At 39.6% G+C, this 19,580-nt stretch overlaps 1 protein-coding gene across 2 annotated transcripts in view; it reads left to right on the forward strand.

Moving 5' to 3' along the window:
• The window catches only part of Dpp10 (Dipeptidyl peptidase 10), a 289,344-nt gene that overhangs the window by 260,985 nt on the left and 8,779 nt on the right, over positions 1-19,580 (forward strand). For both annotated transcript variants that reach the window (XM_076391730.1, XM_076391731.1), the window contains exons 14-15: positions 9,937-10,097; positions 10,222-10,433. In XM_076391730.1, coding sequence (XP_076247845.1) covers positions 9,937-10,097; positions 10,222-10,433 — 373 coding nt within the window. The remainder of the gene's footprint in view (positions 1-9,936; positions 10,098-10,221; positions 10,434-19,580) is intronic.

Consider the following 19,580-nt stretch of genomic DNA (forward strand, 5'->3'; position numbering starts at 1 on the left):
AAACATTGAAGTTTGTAAAAGAAATTATTTCATTTAAAAAAACTTGTTTTTTAATCATCTTTTCTGCAATTATTTTAAACAAATGCAGGTTTTTAAGATCATGCGCGATTTTGAAAATCTGAAAAAGAAGGAGAATATAGTTTGATCCTTCCCCTTGATGGACAAACTTTCAAAAAGATGGACATTTTAAAATTGGCCCTGTGAAAATTGCCGAAAGTTGACGCTGCGTCGAGTCGCACTGCTGTGGCGGGCGCGTCGTCGCTTGCAGCCTACTCGACTCCAGCGAACGAACGCGCGTTATTATTTGCGACCAAGGCGGCAAATATTGGTAACTCACTCTTTGTCAATGATACTTATTGACAAGTTCACATTCATTTTTGCCATGTGAAGTTGCAAAAAAGTGCCATTCTGCATTAATACCAAAATCTTCGAAATGAAAGCTAGGATTTAAGAGATTATATTTATGTTTTCAAAAATAAGACGAAGATTGAGTTACCAATATTTATTGATTGCATTAAACCTTGCAAATGCTCGGAGATAATGTAGAGTAATGTTGGGTGAAGTCGACTTGATTCTAAATAATAACGCACGTTCGCCCGCTGGAGCCGAGTAGGCTGCCAGCGATGACACGCCCGCCACAGCAGTGCGACTCGACGCAGCGTCAACTTTCGGCAATTTTCACAGGGCCAATTTTAAAATGTCCATCTTTTTGAAAGTTTGTCCATCAAGGGAAAGGATCAAACTATATTCTCCTTTTTTTTCAGATTTTTAAAATCGCGCATCATCTTAAAAACCTGCATTTGTTTAAAATAATTGCAAAAAAGATGATTAAAAAACAAGTTTTTTTAAATGAAATAATTTCTTTTACAAACTTCAATGTTTTCTCTATAAGCACCGTAAAGCTCATCTCCATCCGCTTACTAGTTCAATAGCTATAATTTTTTAAAAAAAAGGTAACGCTTAACTTCAAACAGCTGTAAAATCGACAATTTTCAAAATTTTGAAAAATCCTTTAGGGTACGTTTAAATATCGTTAAAGACTACAACATATTCAAATTTGAGCAAATTACAAGAACTTGCTCCGAAACGTGCCCGATTTCGCGTGGAATGACCCTATACATAAATTCTGTTTATGTCATTTTTAGCTCGTAAAGAACTGATAGAAAAGTAACTTTGACGATTCTCCGTAACCGTCGCAGGGTTCCAACCTTTATTACTTAAATATCTTTATTATAAATAATAGGAATCATGTCGTATTTGATATCATTTTTATCGGGAGAGCACAAGGAATCGATTGGTGTTACTTGCGTGAAAATCTGTTTGCAAATAAGGAACTTCAATTTTTCCTATTAAATCCCTAATGCTATTCTTGTCTTTTCTGACGTCATTGATTTCGGGCATCGAGCTCGAGCGAGACCCTTTTTTTTGCTTCTCCGGTCGTGTACCAATTATCTCGGCGACCGAGAGCAAAGGAAGCCGAATCGACTACCAGTCGCGGACGAGAGTCGCGACCAGACCCGAGAGCGGCTCTCGTCCGCAACATTACTGTATCTTCACTAATCTTTAAAGATGCTAGTGACTGATTAAAATTACGAATTGTGCTGGAGATAATTTGTATCTGAGATTTTAATAAAGTCTGAGTATCTCTATTATCATTTAATAACATTTTTATGCTGTTTGAATAAAACTGTGAGTCATCCGCGTCTGGAGTACCAAACAGCCAGTTTAATACATAAGAAACGCCATTAATTAATCCTCGTCGTTTTCGTTTGTCTGTATTTTGACCAATTAATTCTTGTAAGATTTGGTGTTTATTACTAATATCACTTAACTGGTCTTTAATAACTTTAATGTTTGTTCGCAACTGTAACTTGTGTGATCAGATTCAGAGGAATCCTTTAATGATAAGGTACATAAGTTTTGTGATTTCATATAATTCGAGTTTAATATTTTTCGTGCTTGTTCTAAATAAGTAATATTAATATGCGTTAGTAACGTTAATTTTGTACTAGCTATCTGTACCATACCCAATTTCTCATAAAATATTCCACCTGAATGGGAAAGAGGAGTATTGGTATAAACATAATTGGCTACAAGGTTAGGAAGTAGAAGGAGTAGCAAAATTGTTAGAGTCATCTGAAAAATAATGTTTCAACAAGTTAGTATGATATTTTTGTGCTTTTCTACCTATTTGAACTTCTACGGTTTTATTTGGGTAAACGCGTGTTATTTTATAGGGGCCTTTGAAGTTCGGGGATAATTTTTTACTTAGCCCAGGTTTAACATTTTTCTGATAAATACAAACGAGATCGTTTACTTTAAAATTAGTAGGATTATTTTTTCTATCATAGTATTCTTTACTTCTCATTTTTGAATCTAAAATTTTATTTCTAGCTATTTCGAAAGAGGTATTGAGTTTGTGTTGTAATGATCGGATATAATCATCATATGTGTAGTGAAATTTTGGTTGTTGCGTGATGGATGAGGGTAGATAGGGTTTATTGCCAAATAGAAGTTCGTATGGAGAGTAGTTTGTCGATTTATGGATTGCTGTATTGTAACTAAATATTGCAAATTGTATATAATCGTCCCAATCTGTTTGGTTTGGTTTAATATAGTGTTTGAGGTAATCTTTTAGTGTTAGATGGTACCTTTCAAGTGCACCATTTGTCTGTGGATGATAGGGTGTCGTGGATATGTGTTTAGTTTTAAAGAGATCGCTGAGATCTTTTATTAATTCTGACATAAAATCAGGACCTTGATCAGATAAAAATGTTTTAGGTATACCGAAAAGCATAAAAAATTTTGTTAGCACTTTTGCTACAGTATCGGCTTCATGGTTCGGAATAACTTCTGCGAGGCAAAACTTAGTCAAGTCATCTTGGACTGTTAGAATAAATCTATTTCCTTGTTCTGTTAAAGGCAGTGGCCCAACAATATCAATGGCAAGTTTGTCAAATGGTTTCTTAGCTGTTGTAGTGATTTCCATAGGCTGCTTTGTCGGTTTAAAATTTGTTTTATTTAATTGGCATGAATGACATTTCTTTATATATTTCTTTATATCTGACTTCATACTTGGCCAATAAAATAACTCTTTTATCCTACTATATGTCCTATGGAATCCACTATGTCCCGCTATTTTACTATCATGGTTCTCCTTCAATATATTTTCTACTTCTTCCCGCGTCTTAGGAATGATTCTGGGATTAGAAAAAAGTGTAATTTGATTTTGCGGAAAGATGAATTTAAGCATTTCACAGAGTATAGGTAATTTGATGTTGCTGTGTTTTTGTGGAAGAACTAAAGTAAATTTATCATTGGATATTAACAATTTCAATTCTTGTAATGTCATGAAAATATTTTTATATTCTAATTTGTCAAAATGTAAATTCATAGGAAAGAGCAAATATACTGTTTTATTTTTGTTTGCAAGCCTACATACACCGTTAAGGGTAACTTTGATATTTGATGTATCAAAATTTGAAGAAATAAAGTCAGAATACTGATTACTTTCATTGAGGTCTTGTGATCAAAGTAATACTATCGGATTGCTGATTTTAGTTAAACTAGCGTTTTCTTCTTTGTATGTTATTACATCTTGATTTTTGTAATGGTATTCTATAAAATCTGCATACGTGTTTGTTTCTTGAACAGTGACATTTACAAATTGTTCTTTGTTTAAGGGCAATCGCGAAAGACCGTCTGCATTGGAATTTATTCGACCAGGTTTATATTTGATTTTGTATTGATATTCGTTTAAACGAAGTCGCCACCTAACTAATTTGGATGTAGGGTTTTTGCAATTAAAGAGCCATTGTAGCGGTCTATGGTCACTGTATATGGTAAATGTTCGTCCATATAAATAAGGTCTGAAATGTTCTACTGAATTTATAATTGCTAACAATTCTTTTTCAGTGGTAGAATAATGTTCTTCTGCTTTATTTAATGTACGCGAATAATATGCAATTGGCAAACCTTTGTCGTCTTTGAATTGAGAAAGCACTGCTCCGATTCTAACATTTGATGCATCACAAATTAAAGTAAAAGATTTCGTAAAGTCTGGATATTGTAGCAAAGGATTCTCTGTTAATTCCTGTTTTAATGTTCGAAATGCTTCTTCTTGCTCACGAGCCCAAAAGAAAGTCTGATCTTTTTTTAATAATAATGTCAAGGGTTTCGCTATAGTAGACAAATTTTGAATAAATTTTCGATAGTATCCCACTATTCCTAAAAATATTTTTACCTGTTTCACGTTTTCTGGTCGTAACATGCCGCTGATTGCTTCGATTTTCTTAGGATTAGACGCTAAACCATTATCACTTATTATATGGTCAAGATATTCGCAAGATTTCTTTTAGAATTCACACTTGTCGGGTTGTAACTTTAGGTTATACTCACGAAGTCTAGAAAAGACATTTTTCAATTTCCTATTATGGTCTTCTAAAGTCGATCCGTATACAATTATATCGTCTAGATACACGACACAATGTCTATAATTTAACCCTGATAATATTGCGTTCATCATATACTGGAACCGTGCTGGAGCATTTTTAAGCCCAAATGGCATTCGAGTGAACTCATAATGCCCTTTTGGTGTACTAAAAGCTGTTTTAGGGGAATCTTGAGGATTCATTGGAATCTGATGGTAACCACTTGCAAGATCTAGAGTCGTATAATAGCTCGCATGTCCTAACTGATCTAGTGTGTCCTCTATATTGGGAAGTGGATAGGCATCACCTACGGTTACATCATTTAACTTTCTGTAATCTATAACAATACGCCACTTGCGTTCTCCGGAGGCATCAATTTTTTTTGGAACTATCCAAAGAGGACTTGACCAAGGACTCCTAGGTGGTTTAATTATACCATGTTGCAACATTTTTTCTATTTGTTTATCGATTTCTTTCTTATGAATTTCTGGATATCTATAACTCTTAACATGAATGGGTTGCTGATCATTTGTTTTGATTTCATGAGTACAAGCAGTGGTTTTCGTTAGTATATCAGTTGGTAAATGAAAGATATCATTGAATTCGTGGCAAATTGATTCTATAGAAGATCGTTCCTCGGAATTTAAGTGATTCAAACGAAGATTTCCATTTAAAACTCGTAATCTATTATTTGTTTGATTATTCTCTTCTTCTGGAGTTAAATGATAAATGCTTCCTTTTCGTGGTACAGGCTCGACAGATAATTCGGGAATAGGAATTTGTTTCTTTGAAACGGATTTATTTACGATTGTAATGAATGCTTCATTTTTGTTGTTAACCTTTACTATTGCATTAGGAATAAGGAGATTTTGATCGGGATCTAATTGTTTGGACAAGACTATTCCTTCCGTTAACTTCAGTGGATTTGTTAATTTAATAGAAATAACCATTTCGGTTCGAGGTCTTATGGTTAATGTTGCGGTTGAAGATTGAGGTATATTACAGCCTAATGGAATTGGAAAAGGTATAGACTCGATACGAATGGTTGAATTTTCATAATCTAGTTTGCACTTTGATGAACGTAAAAAATCAGTACCCAATAGACCATCGAAAGGAATGTTTGTAGGAGAGTCGATCACGTGAAATGGTACATCTACTTTTCTATTGCGAGTTCCTAACTCTATATTTGTTCGTCCAAGACTTATTACTGGACAATTAATAGAAATCCCGTTTAATGATACGGGGTTTGGATCTACTATCGAGTAATTACTTAAACTAGACGCTTTGATTAAGGACACAGAAGCACCAGAATCCATTAGAAGTTTTAATACTTTATCATCAGATTTTGCATGTTTTGATTCGAATAATACGTAAATGAGTTCATTAGAGTTGGAAGAATGTAAAACTGTTATATCAGGAATTTTTCGAGTTGTTGGTTCAGGTAATTGATTGTATTGGGTGTAGATTGGGACACTTGAGTGATCGGAGGATGAGGTGGTTGATGAGAATTGTGAAAATTTTGTTGCTGAAAATTTACAGCATGTTCTTCAGGAGGTGCAATACTAGTCGAAGGTTGAGATTGAATGTAACGTTTAGAATTATTGTATTCTCGTTTTCTACATTCATTTATTAAGTGCCCAATACGCTTGCAATAATTGCATTGTTTTATAGATGACTGATTATGATTAGATCTTAGATTCGAGACTAAATTTTGAGAAGGTTGACTAAAATTGAGACTCTGAGAACTTTTAGGAATTCGAGCGGAATTAAGACTCTGGAAATTTGTAGAAGTTCGAGTATTATTATTATAACGATTAGGTGGAGAAGTAAATTGTACAGATTGTTTATTTCTATTTCTGTAGCATTCATTAGTGAAGTGATTCGTCTTATGGCACAGATTGCATTTTTTTATAGGACTATTGTAATTTAGACGTAATGCTTTCTTTTCGCCTACAGCTGCTGTGAAAGCTTGACCGATCATTTTAAAATCGCGGTAGCGTAACATCTGTGATATTTGCGAATGCGTATGGTAAATAAATCTGTTCAAAGTAATATCATTTATCATGGCTAATCTGCCTGTAAGTGTATCTTCCATTGAATCATTAGAATGGAGTAAACCTAATATCCTTGACGTTAGTTCCTCTAATCTTTCTTGTTTCCTCTACGTTCTTGTTTCATACTATTTAACTCCTCTAATAATTGATCTAAACTCTTTCTATCTTGATATAAATTTTATAATAATTCAGCTATCTCCGGCCACGTTGTTAAGTTACAATGAATATCAACTTGCTCTTGCGCTTTACCTGTGATTCTACTTTTTACGTAACATAAGAGCGGTCGATGTTGGAAAGGTTTAGCTAATTCAAAAGCAGCATCTGCTTGTTTAATGAAACTTCTTAATTTGTACCTATCACCATCGAAATTATCTGAGATTAATTTTACTAAAAATTCTAGTGAAAGAATTGGCGATTGTTCGGTCATTGTTGTATCACTCTCATCTGGCATCTTTGCATTTTAATGCCACTTAGTTGGAAGTAAGGATTTTAGGATTTAGAATTTAGAATCTGATTTAGGATTTCGGATTTAATTTAGGATTTAGAATTTAGAATTTGATTTAGGATTTACAATTTGATTTAGGATTTAGAATTTAGAATTTGATTTAGGATTTAGTGTAAGGTAGAAAGTTGCAAATTTGTCGAAAGCGAATATATGAATGGTACTCACGATAGACTTCTCCTTACGTTGTTCCACGTCTTGGAATGGATTCTAGTCCCAGCTTACCAAGTCGCGGGTTGTCAGCTTCTTCTGCGATGTAGTCTTCTTTTGTTGGTCCAACTTTATCAATGAATTGATCATTCACGCTCAGTACAGAAGTCGTGCTTACTGTACTAACTGAGTATGCGAATGGTGGACCATCCCACTTCTGACACCAAATTACTTTGGGAACCCAGAGGTTTTGGAATAATACACGTTCAAAACGTTAACAAATATATTTCCAAATGGGTACAACAATTAACTTAGAAGTTACGATCGCAAACTGACTTCAGGATAGTGCTCGGAATACTAGTCTACCCTGTAGGTTTTCATGGGAGTATATATAACTGTCGGGTATAAGGTGGGGAGGTGATGATTTCAGCCCTTAACCCTTAGCTGTAGCGTGAGTAAGCCGATCTTTAGTTTTTGGACTTTCAGTCTTACTCATCTATTTTGTCGTGCTTACCGATCTCCGAAAACACGCTTATCTGAGCAAACTCCGTGCGTCATAGCTAAAGCAGGGATAGTTTCCCAACAATAAATTGTTCGGAAACATTCCCGGATCGGGAAGTTATCCCGAGACCAAACGCAGGGGGTCGTGCGAAGCGGACTAAATGCTCTGAATGAAGATTCAGTAATCGAATTTCTCTTCGATGTCGTGGGAACAGGATCACTCGAGCACAAGGTGTTTCCCAGATCGACGTTATCGCGAGAAGAAGGAGAGCGGGGCCGCGATCGATAGATTCGCGAATCTTCGGCGACACCCGTGTCTTCCGAAGTTTAGTTCCGCTTGAACACACCAGGCAGCGCCTAATCAGGAGGCCCGTGCTGCTCTGAGTTGGCACGCGAGTTTTGAGAAATTAACGCACCACTACACATGCAACTATACGAGCTGCTTGTTTCGTTCATGTCCCACAAGAAGTCCCATGAAAAGTCATTCCGAGTGACATTATAAGGCTCGAACAGAAAGTAAGCTCGGCGGTTCGACTGCTTCGGACGGCTTCGGAAAGATTCGGAAAGAAGCTTGAAACGCTTAGGTCCAAGTCACCGGCAAGCGCAACGAAGCACATGCAGTCTTTTTGAAATTATAGATATTTCTACGTTTCGACTCGGAAGGAGATTCTTCAGCGAGATCTTCAAAAATTTTTGTGAAATTTTGAGGAATGAGTTTAAAGATCAAACCATGACATTCTCTGTGTATTTTGTATGAAAATTTAAATTAAAACAAGTTTATGTACAAGCTGATACAATCGAGAAAGAGCGATTCTACATGCAATAATAAACTAAAAATAAAGAATATAAATTGTTTATAATATTTATATGTCCTTAGGTTTGGGTTTGGTCTGGGTATATACAAAATTAGAGGAGATTTTGCTAAAAATACATTAATTTAATATATTTATTTTTTAATTATAATCATTAATAATTAAATTTTTAGCAACGTCTCCTCTTATTTGGTATATACCCAGACCTAACCCAGACCAAACCGGAAGGAAAAACGAATTGGCAATAATTCGCCACATATACAAAGAGATAACGAAAATTCGTCTACTCGTATTGTTTGTAAGTAAATTAATAGGAAATCATCATGAATTTGTTTTAATTGTTTTTAAGGGCTGCTATCAAGAACGTAGAAAGTGTAAAACTTGTAAGTATATCATCTTTTACATTCAAGTTATATAAATTCGAAAAGTAAGTTTTATTAAACTGATTTACTTTTGCGGATGAAATCAGAGTTTACGCTCGAAATATTTCGTGAGTGACTCGTGCCGCTCAATGCCGCTTGCGGGTGGCTTGCACCAAACCATAATAGCATTTTAGAAACGCGAGAGTAAGATATGACGTTTGCCTTCTTTCTCGTCCTTCCGAAGCAATCCAAAGTGATCCGAAGGGCCAAATTCACGTACATACGGCTCGTACAGTAATGTGTATAATGGAGGGGGAATCACAGTGTGGCTTCATCTCACATTCATTAGGCAGCCACATGCTGTGGATAATATTATTTCTGTAAAGAAAACTGTAACGGCACATACCGACCAAGAAATCTCGTAAAGTCACGTGCCTACCCTAGGCCCTTAACATCATTTTCTACGCTTAGTTGTATACCTCATGGGCAGCTCAATAGCATACGACAACCATAGTTACTCAAGTATAATGAGTCAAATAAACCTCTTGTATCTTGAAACTAGATGTACTATGTTTGATGTATTGATGTCATATAAAGCATTAAATGGTATTGTCAATTGCCCAGAACTTCTAGATAAATTTAAATTAAGGACATCAATAACATCTATAAGAAAGAACATTCTTCTTGCTCAAGAGACTCATCGTACGCTGTTTGGTATGCATAACTGTATTAATCGTATGTTTATAAAAGTCAATAAATTTTTTTCATCCATTATCTATAAATGAAATAATTGTATTCTATATTCTTTTCTTGTTGTCCACTTATACATGTTACTCGATCGATTCAACATAAAGTGGAAAAAGAATGCAAAACTAGTGACTAAGAATAATTATAACTGATTTATGAAATATGCACAGAACGAAGAAAGGTATAGGTATGTACTTACATAGAAAGAATAGACGTAAAGGCAGAAAACGATATATCGCGCGAAAAGGAATGATATACCAAAGGCGTAACGTATGAAGAATCTTATGATTCGTTATGATTTATGTAGTGTATTATGATTTATTGCGATAATTTTATTATGACCTATTGGATTTATATATAGAATTTTTACTTTTACAGATACTTACGGGATTCGTTACATTTCGTGGATAAACACCGTGTCGCTGTTTGGGGTTGGAGCTATGGAGGCTTTGTAGCTGCTCTTGCATTAGCACATCCTGAACAAGATATATTTCAATGTGGAATAAGTGTGGCACCAATAGTTTCGTGGAAACTTTACGGTATATTATTATTCTTACTTTACGTTTTTAATTTTATCTTTATAATAGTGTACGATAAATTTACTTTGGTAATTCTACTATGATACTAAATTACTTTAAAACTACTACCTCTCCGTTTAAACAGATTCAGCGTACACAGAGAGATATATGGGTTTTCCAAATGTTGCATCAAATTATAAAGGTTATGCAGAGTCTGATGTGTATGAAAAGGTAGAATATTTACGTAACAAAATGTTTTATCTGGTACATGGTACAGCAGATGATAATGTCCAGTTTCAACAATCCATGGCACTTGCACGACATCTTGCTAAAAAAGGCATACTCTTCAGACAACAGGTACTGTTCCTTGTTACTAGAAATTTTTCTTATAATGTAAATAGTAGTTCAGTGAGTAGCCGAAATGATATATTAATGAAAACAATATCATTATAAAATTCAGAATAATCTAAAACTGTACCATGTAAGTTGGATGTGTAATAGAAATGAATTACTTTTTAACCTTGTTGTCAGGGATTTTGAAATTAAATATAACATAGTTCATGCGAAATTAAAGGGGATAGGATTAAATTACTATTTTGTTAGTTTCGAATTTATTTAAACGATACAGGTCTTTGTGTTTTACTATTCCTTAGCCGTAACATGACACAGGATTAAAGAAGTATAGAATAGACCTACCATTTGATGAATGTTTCTATCACGCATTTAAAGGACTTATGAGCTTCTTTACCATTTTAATTAGAAAAGCCGAATACGTGACTGCCACCGCACGCGTTGAAAGTGAAACATCTAAATTATAGAACACGGGGTTAAAGCTAAATTATCTAGCAATCATGTAATGAAAAAAACAAAATTTATTAAATAGAAAATGTATTTTTAATTTGAAACGGTCATGTTTTTATCAAAATCTAAATATAAAACAACGGGTTTATGGTAGTGTAACGTTCCAATGCACTAAGTTAATGGTAGGAACAGGCTTCGAGAGGTGTACGGCTTCTTCACAAATTTAATAGGGATCCGTGGCATGCGCTAAAGAAGTTAAATCTACGCCTTCAGTCGTTTTTATAACTAAAAATTTATTGAACAAAACTTACGACTTGAACTAATTTATACATTAAAGGAAAAAAATTCATACATATGACGTGACGTTGCGCATAGCGCCGTCCCCAAGTATCGTAGTCGGTAACAATTAACGAGAAGAAGGACCGTATGGTCCGCTTGCGAACACATGCCGAAAGACGTCTTCTGGGGGAAATATCGCGTGTTGAGAATCATCGCTAATTTCGGATGCCTCTGTGCCGAGCGCGCACGACGTTGCAGGGCCGTAGAAGAGACCTGAGGGACCCTAAGGCTGTCCCCGTCCCCTGGCCGTGCAGTTCCGGATTCAGGCGCAGTAACGACACCGGATGGTACAAGGGCCCTCCACCCTCGGAGTTGAGGGACTTGCCGCCTCCGCGGTGGACCAGAGAGCCGAGGAAGATTTACCCACCAGCAGAAAGATGGTCCCGCGGTGCCGCCCTCGAGAGGCTCAAGCGGAAGGCGAGGGTGGAGGTAAGCCCGGAGATCGTTGCCCAGGCGGCCGGAGCCATAGGAAGTCCTGGAGAAGTCTCCACATTGGCGGACAAATGCGGATCGTCACCAGAGAGGAGCGGGGCCTCGCTCCTCGCATACGCGCCTGGGCCAGAGCGAGTACGCGGAGGGTCTGTAGCGCTTGCGCGGGGGAGGGACATTCCGCGAATCAAGGGGGGTCGCATGCGCGCGTGCCGAGTCTCTTCACTCGTTGCCGAAACGGCTTGGATAAGAGAGCGAAATTACGGTAAGCCACTTAAATTACTTTGGTTCCAAATTTATTGGGCATGGAGTGTCGTTACTGTGGAGCGCGACTCGGGTTTTCCTCCAGGGCGTCTTTGATATCGCGGTAGAGTATTCATTTCTGATTTGTATCGCTATTCCGATCATTACGATAGACAGCATTGTAACGGGCGAGTCCGCGTGTGCCGAAGCGTTAGGACACGTGTTTGTTCAGCACCGATCATCTGTGGTCATCCTTCACCGTGCCGTCTGCACGGTGCCGAAATTATAATAAACCTCTGTGGAAGACAAACTGCGTTTCGTTTCTGTTTGTCGCGAAGGCCCGATTCTCCTGCGTTTCCGGACCACGACCCTTCCTCTTCCGCCGAGCAAGCCGAGGATAGCTGCTGTACCCGTTCTGCAAGTGTCGCATAGTGTCGTTCGATTTCGTATAATCAGCACGAAAGTGCCTGGCGCCCACCCGGACAATCGGTCCTTTAGTAGAGCAACTTGCAGGGCGGATACGGCGAAATTGTCAGGTCATCCTGCCTCGAGCTCACAGTAGCTCGACGCAGGAAGAGTTCGCGGATAACCTTCCTAAGGAAATAAAACACCTGATAATGAATATTAACTAAAATAGGATTGTACTTTTGAACTGGATTTAACATTGAATATCTGTAGCGGCTAGCTGTATTCGAAGAAATGTTTTCTTGCCGTACAAAGGTTTAGAAAGTTTTATGACGCGCGCGCCAGAGAAGCTATTTTTGAGTAAGCTCTCTGCATCGGTTTTAGCCGTTTGGGTCAAACAATTAAGTGTTCTTTAGGAATTTTCTACGACAGAGTCAATAGCGTTCGTAAGTGTCATAAATCTTGGGTCTCGGGAAAACCGAAGCCTAGATTGCCGAGGGCCTGCGAAGCATCACGTCGTGACACGTAACTTCCAGGGCCTGACGGGTTGTTTAGGTTTGACCCTGATGAGACCCCGCTGCATCACCAATATTGACTTTAGGAAATTGGCCTTCGACAGTTCGCCCCACTCTGATGAAGCGCGCTAAGGGCGCAAAGAGTGGGCGGATTGTCAGAGGACATTTTCATTCGTTAAGAGATGATTTGTCTTGACCAATGAAAATTAGTTGAACAGCTTCTCCAAGGAACCGAACCTAGGAGGACGACGAATGTAGAGTTGGAAGACACAGAGTCTCGCACTACCGAGAGTAAAAAGCAACTCGCGAATAAAGCCTGGAATTGTCACGCATAGTGGAAATAGTATTATTTCACCTAACAGCCATTCCTTCAATTGGTGACCTCGACGTGATCCAGTGCAATAAGTTTTGTCGCAAGTGTTTTGGATTGCTTGGAAAATAAAGACAATAATGACATCCGAGCAAGTACCGGCTGGACCTTCGTCCGCGAGTGTGGAAGTGATCGCAGGTGCAGAAGTGAAACGTGTGGGACATTCGCGTACCTCCATTTTGGCCTGAGCAACCATCGCTCTGGTTTAACCAGATCGAGGCCCAATTTAGTCTAAATGGGGTTACTGCGGATAGCACAAAATTTCATTATGTGATGTCGCAGTTAGAGGCCAAGTTCGCGGTCGACGTACAGGATATTTTTATGAACCCACCGGAAACCGAGAAGTACGAGACTCTTAAGGGCAAGTTGATTCAGCGATTAACCGCGTCACAAGGGAAATGTATTCGGCACCTACTCGAGCAAGAAGAGATCGGCGATCGTACACCTTCTCAGTTCCTGAGACATATGCGGAGCCTAGCAGGTACTACGGTGTCAGATGAATTCTGGAGGACTCTATGGGCGAGTAGACTTCCGAACATGACTCGTGCTATTGTGACAGCACAAGCTGACCTGCCGCTTGATAAGCTGGCAGAGATTGCGGACCAGATCCATGCGGAAGGTGGCGGACACTCTCAAGTAGCTAACGTTTCAACAGATAGGGTCACGGAAATGCTATTACAGCGTTTAGAAGGGCTCGAACTGAAAATCGCCGAGCTATCCCGTTCGCGGCCGCAGGAACGAAAGAAGCCTTGGTTCCGCCGTCGCTCCCGTTCAAACAGTGGTCACCGTGAAGGTTCGTCGAGAGCATCATCACCGAGGAGAGTTTGCTGGTACCATCATGTGTATGGTGAGAAATCAACGAAATGCCGAGGACGCTGCAATTTCACGCCGTCGGAAAACGGAGGAGTCCGACACTGAATGCGGCTAGCAGTGACGGTATGAAGACCAGCCGCCTCTTCGTTACGGACAAAGTGACGAAGATCGAATATCTAGTTGACACCGGCTCGGACCTTCGCGTATTTCCACGTACGCGCGTCAAAGGCCGAGTTGAAAAAACTGGGTACGAGATGTTTGCGGCAAATGGTTCCACCATAAACACGTATGGTGTGCGAGTTTTGAACATCAATTTGGGACTTCGATGAGCGTTCCGTTGGAGATTCGTCATCGCTGACGTGGAAAAACCCATAATTGGTGCTGATTTTCTCAGTTATTTTGGACTCCTCGTGGATTTGAGGAATCGACGGATACTGGACCAGACAACGTCGCTGTTTTCGACTGGACGAGTCGCCGTGGGAGACATGGGATCAATCAAGACCATCGCAGGAAATTCACCGTATCACTAGCTACTGGCTCAGTTTCCTGACATCACACGGCCGACAACGATTCAGCGTGAGGTAAAACACGACGTTGTCCATCATATTACCACAACCCAAGGGGCACCCATATTTTGTAAAACGCGTAGGCTATCCCCTGATATGTACAAAGTCGCGCGGATGGAATTTGAAGATTTGTTATCGCGCGGTCATATCCGGCCTTCTAAGAGCCAATGGGCTTCCGCCCTGCACATGGTTCCTAAGAAGGGAAACGGCTGGCGGCCCTGCGGTGACTATCGCGCATTAAATGCGAGAACTATTCCGGATCGTTATGCGATCCCGCATATTGAGGACTTCTCTTGTATGCTCTCGGGAAAAACAATCTTTTCCACGTTAGATCTCGTGCGTGCGTATCACCAGATTCCGGTAAATTGCAAGGATATTCCAAAAACGGCAATTACAACGCCTTTTGGTTTGTTTGAATATACCGTCATGCCATTTGGGCTGAGGAATGCTGCTCAAACATTCCAGCGTTTCATTGATATGGTTTTAAGGGGACTCGATTTTTGTTACGCCTATCTGGATGACATTTTTATAGTATCCGAGACCGAGACCGAACATATCAATCATTTGCAGCAGCTTTTCTCACGCCTGGATCAGTACGGTATTCTAATAAACCCGAGCAAGTGCGTTTTCGCGTCCAAAGAGGTAAAACTTTTGGGGTATACGGTAAACAAAGATGGCATAAAACCATTATCAGATAAAGTAAAAGCCATAGTAGAGTTTCCGAAACCAGACACGGTTAAACAGCTTCGCAGGTTCCTTGGTATGATCAACTTTTACCGTAGATTCATACCTAACGCTGCAGCTGTACAGGCTCCGCTCAATCACCTGCTTAAGGGTCCGAAGGTGAAAGGTAATGCCCCGGTCCAATGGTCGATTGAAGCGGAAACAGCATTTCAAATGTCGAAAGAAGCGTTAGCTAATGCTGCATTATTAACGCATCCATCGAGTCGTTCGCATCTCGCGATTATGGTGGATGCCTCGGATTTTGCAGTAGGCGCGGCGTTGCAGCAACGTGAGAAAGATTCGTGGAAGCCTTTAGCCTTCCATACGAAGTCTTTGTCGCCTGCGCAACGTAAGTATAGCGCGTATGATCGCGAGTTATTAGCTATTTATACATCAGTGAAGAAATTTAGACATTTTGTAGAAGGCCGAGTTTTTACCGTATACACTGATCATAAACCCCTCGTTTTTGCATTTCGGCAGAAGCCCGAAAAGTGTACGCCCAGACAATTTCGCTATTTAGATTTCATAGCGCAGTTCACTACCGATATTAGACATATAAGTGGTAAGGATAATGAAGTAACAGATACCTTATCGACGATAGAATCAGTAACCGCGGCGCTAAATTATGAGGATTTGGCACAGTCGCAGGAAGTAGACGAAGAATTGAAAAACCTCTTATCCGGGTCTGGTACTTCATTAGAACTTAAGCGTGTTAAATTATTCAATAGTGATATTACACTTGTCTGCGATCTATCAACGAACTCCGCAAGACCATTTGTTACCGCACCGTTCCGTAGACAAGCGTTCGCATCTATTCACGGTTATGCTCATCCAGGTATTAAAGCCACGGTTAGACTGGTTAAAGAAAAATTCGTTTGGCCATCGATAGATCGTGATTGTCGCGAATGGGCACGAAGTTGTGTTGAATGTCAGCGAGCAAAGGTTAGTAGACACGTATCGAGTCCAATATTAAGTTTTTCCCTGCCAACTGCTAGATTTGAACACATACATATGGATCTAGTAGGTCCGTTACCGATTTCGGACGGAAATAGATACTGTCTAACGTGGACCGTTTCACACGCTGGCCGGAAGCTTACCCCATCGCGAACATAGAAGCGGAAACTGTTGCGAAGACTTTTGTAGCCGGGTGGATAGCAAGATTCGGTACTCCTTTAAGAGTGACTATAGATCAAGGCCGGCAGTTCGAGTCACAGTTATTCCAACAACTGAACGAATTGTTAGGCACGAAACACTTGAGGACCACAGCATACCACCCGGCTGCAAACGGCATGGTCGAACGGTTTCATCGACAGTTTAAAGCCGCAATAAAGTGCCACGGTGGGCCGCGTTGGACCGATGCGTTACCTATAGTGTTATTAGGAATTAGGGCGGCGTATCAGGATGACTTGAAAGCCTCAGTAGCCGATTTAGTATACGGGGAAAATATACGGCTACCTGCTGAGTTTTTCATTAGGACTGAGGGAAATAAGGCCGAACCGGTAGAGTTAATTAAGCAGCTACGAACCCATTTCTGGGATTTACGTCCAAGTCCAGGATCGCGTCACGGAAAACAGAAAATTTTCATTTTCAAAGATTTGGCGTCAGTGTCACACGTCTTTGTGCGCACTGATGGAGTCAAGAGTTCGTTACAGAATCCGTACGAAGGGCCATTCCCAGTCAGTTCGCGCACTGAGAAAAGCTTTACCGTGCGAATTAGAGGTAGAGATGTTGTCATAACAATACATCGTCTTAAGCCCGCGTATATTCTCACTAGCGACGAGTCAAACGAACAAACAGGCGAGCGTAATACCCTACCAGAGACTGTTTCGAGTACGCCAAACCCTGCGTAGACACCTGTGCGGACGCGTTCAGGTAGATGCGTAAGGTTTCCGGAGCGTTTACAAGCAGGAATATAGTGCAAATATATAGTGTACATAGCTAAGTTTTGTAACTAGTCGATAGGTTAAGTTAGTTTAATTAGCTTAAGTTAGATAATATTAGTTTATAAAATAGCGTTTGCACTGGTAAGGGGGTGATGTAGCGGCTAGCTGTATTCGAAGAAATGTTTTCTTGCCGTACAAAGGTTTAGAAAGTTTCATGACGCCCGCGCCAGAGAAGCTATTTTTGAGTAAGCTGTCTGCATCGGTTTTAGCCGTTTGGTTCGAACAATTAAGTGTTCTTTAGGAATTTTCTACGACAGCCTCAATAGCGTTCGTAAGTGTCATAAATCTTGGGTCTCGAGAAAACCGAAACCTGGATTGCCGAGGGCCTGCGAAGCATCACGTCGTGACACGTAACTTCCAGGGCCTGACGGGTTGTTTAGGTTTGACCCCGATGAGACCCTGCTGCATCACCAATATTGACGTCAGGAAATTGGCCTTCGACAGTTCGCCCCACTCTGATGAAGCGCGCTAAGGGCGCAAAGAGTGGGCGGATTGTCAGAGGACATTTTCATTCGTTAAGAGATGATTTGTCTTGACCAATGAAAATTAGTTGAACAGCTCTTCCAACGAACCGAGCCTAGGAGGACGACAAATGTAGAGTTGGAAGACACAGAGTCTCGCACCACCGAGAGTAAAAAGCAATTCGCGAATAAAGCCTGGAATTGTCACGCATAGTGGAAATAGTATTATTTCACCTAACAACCATTCCTTCATATCGATATGTGGTTGTAACACTTATGATTGATTTTTAAACTAAACGCTTTATATAATACTGAACGATAATACTGAATATGCACGCGAGTGTAGTAATCGCTTTATGTGTATTGAAATGTAGTCTAACTATTAGATATTAGATTACAAATTATACGAAAGTATTGCATGAATATAAAGGCTGAGTCCTACTGATGCACTTACACGGCGCGTAAAGGCTCGTGAACCACTCGAAAAGGTCGAGTTTTACAGTCACTACTCGACTTGAACGTGTGGAAATATCGTGTTCGGGAAAAATAAAGCACGGATTTAAAAATCAACAAGATAGATTTATTTAAGTCGCATTAAAGGTGGGACCTGTCAGGCGTGTTGCTCTAGTCAACCTTCAAGTCGAACTCCAAGACAACACGATTCTCTTTTCTCTTAACCCTGGACGACCAGGTGAAATTTCTAAAAATGATGTACTGGTGGGAGTAATGGTACCCCTTAACGACAACGCGGAGTCGGAAAAACCAGACGCCTCGCAGGCTCTTGGAAATACCGTTCGAAGGTCGATCACCAAAGGTCATAAAACATCTGTTTGGCAAATGTGACCATTGCCTGCGACGATGAACAAATTTCTCCGCTACGCTGTTCACAGGTACCCCCACAAACGATTTTCCGGCCAAGCATGGAACGAGCTCGAATAATGACCAGATGTCTGGAAAAATCGAATGATGGTTTCCAAACCTTTGGTCATAACTTCCTTTCTGCGACGAAACAAGGATAGATCAGTATTCACTGAACCTCTGCATGAAAATTGATATGTACAGGGTATAAAAAAAGTAATGGTCACGATTTCTAAGGGTGAAAGTAGATCTCCGGATCGGTGGACCTTTAAAAAGAAAAAAGTTGCCGCAAAAATTGTTTATAATGATGAAAAAAATTCTTAAATCTTTTTTTGCATAAATGTGTTCTATGTTTCGAGTAGAAAAAAGGTCTAAAAAGAACCATTGTCCGGAAACGCACCGTTTAGGCGCTATAAAATGTATAATATATACGCAGGAATGAGAGTATGCGACCCCCTGAAGAAGCCAGTTGCAATGCTAGCGAAACTTCGGGAAATCTCTTCCTACTGGACACGGCTTACACCAGGAAAGCTTCAACAATGAGAATTGTATGATGCCCGGCCCTGAAAGCCTCAAGTCTCTGATTAGTATTAAATTTTTTAGAATAAGTATTTCGTGTGTTATTTTATTAATGTTTTCTTACTATGTGCGTTTAATTTAGTATTAGTGTTTTATCATTTAACTTCATTTTTCGTTTTTCACTATAATAATTTTATATAATTTTCATTGTACAGTAATGTTGCGGACGAGAGCCGCTCTCGGGACTGGTCGCGAGTTTCGTCCGCGACTGGTAGTCGATTCGGCTTCCGTTGCTCTCGGTCGCCGAGATAATTGGCACACGACCGGAGAAGCAAAAAAAAGGGTCTCGCTCAACCGTCGATGCTCGAGCTCGATGCCCGAAATCAATGACGTCAGAAAAGACAAGGATACCATTAGGGATTTAATAGGAAAAATTGAAGTTCCTTATTTGCAAACAGATTTTCACGCAAGTAACACCAATCGATTCCTTGTGCTCTCCCGATAAAAATGATATCAAAT

Source organism: Calliopsis andreniformis, unplaced genomic scaffold, assembly GCF_051401765.1.
Source record: "Calliopsis andreniformis isolate RMS-2024a unplaced genomic scaffold, iyCalAndr_principal scaffold0048, whole genome shotgun sequence".
Lineage (NCBI taxonomy): Eukaryota > Metazoa > Arthropoda > Insecta > Hymenoptera > Andrenidae > Calliopsis > Calliopsis andreniformis.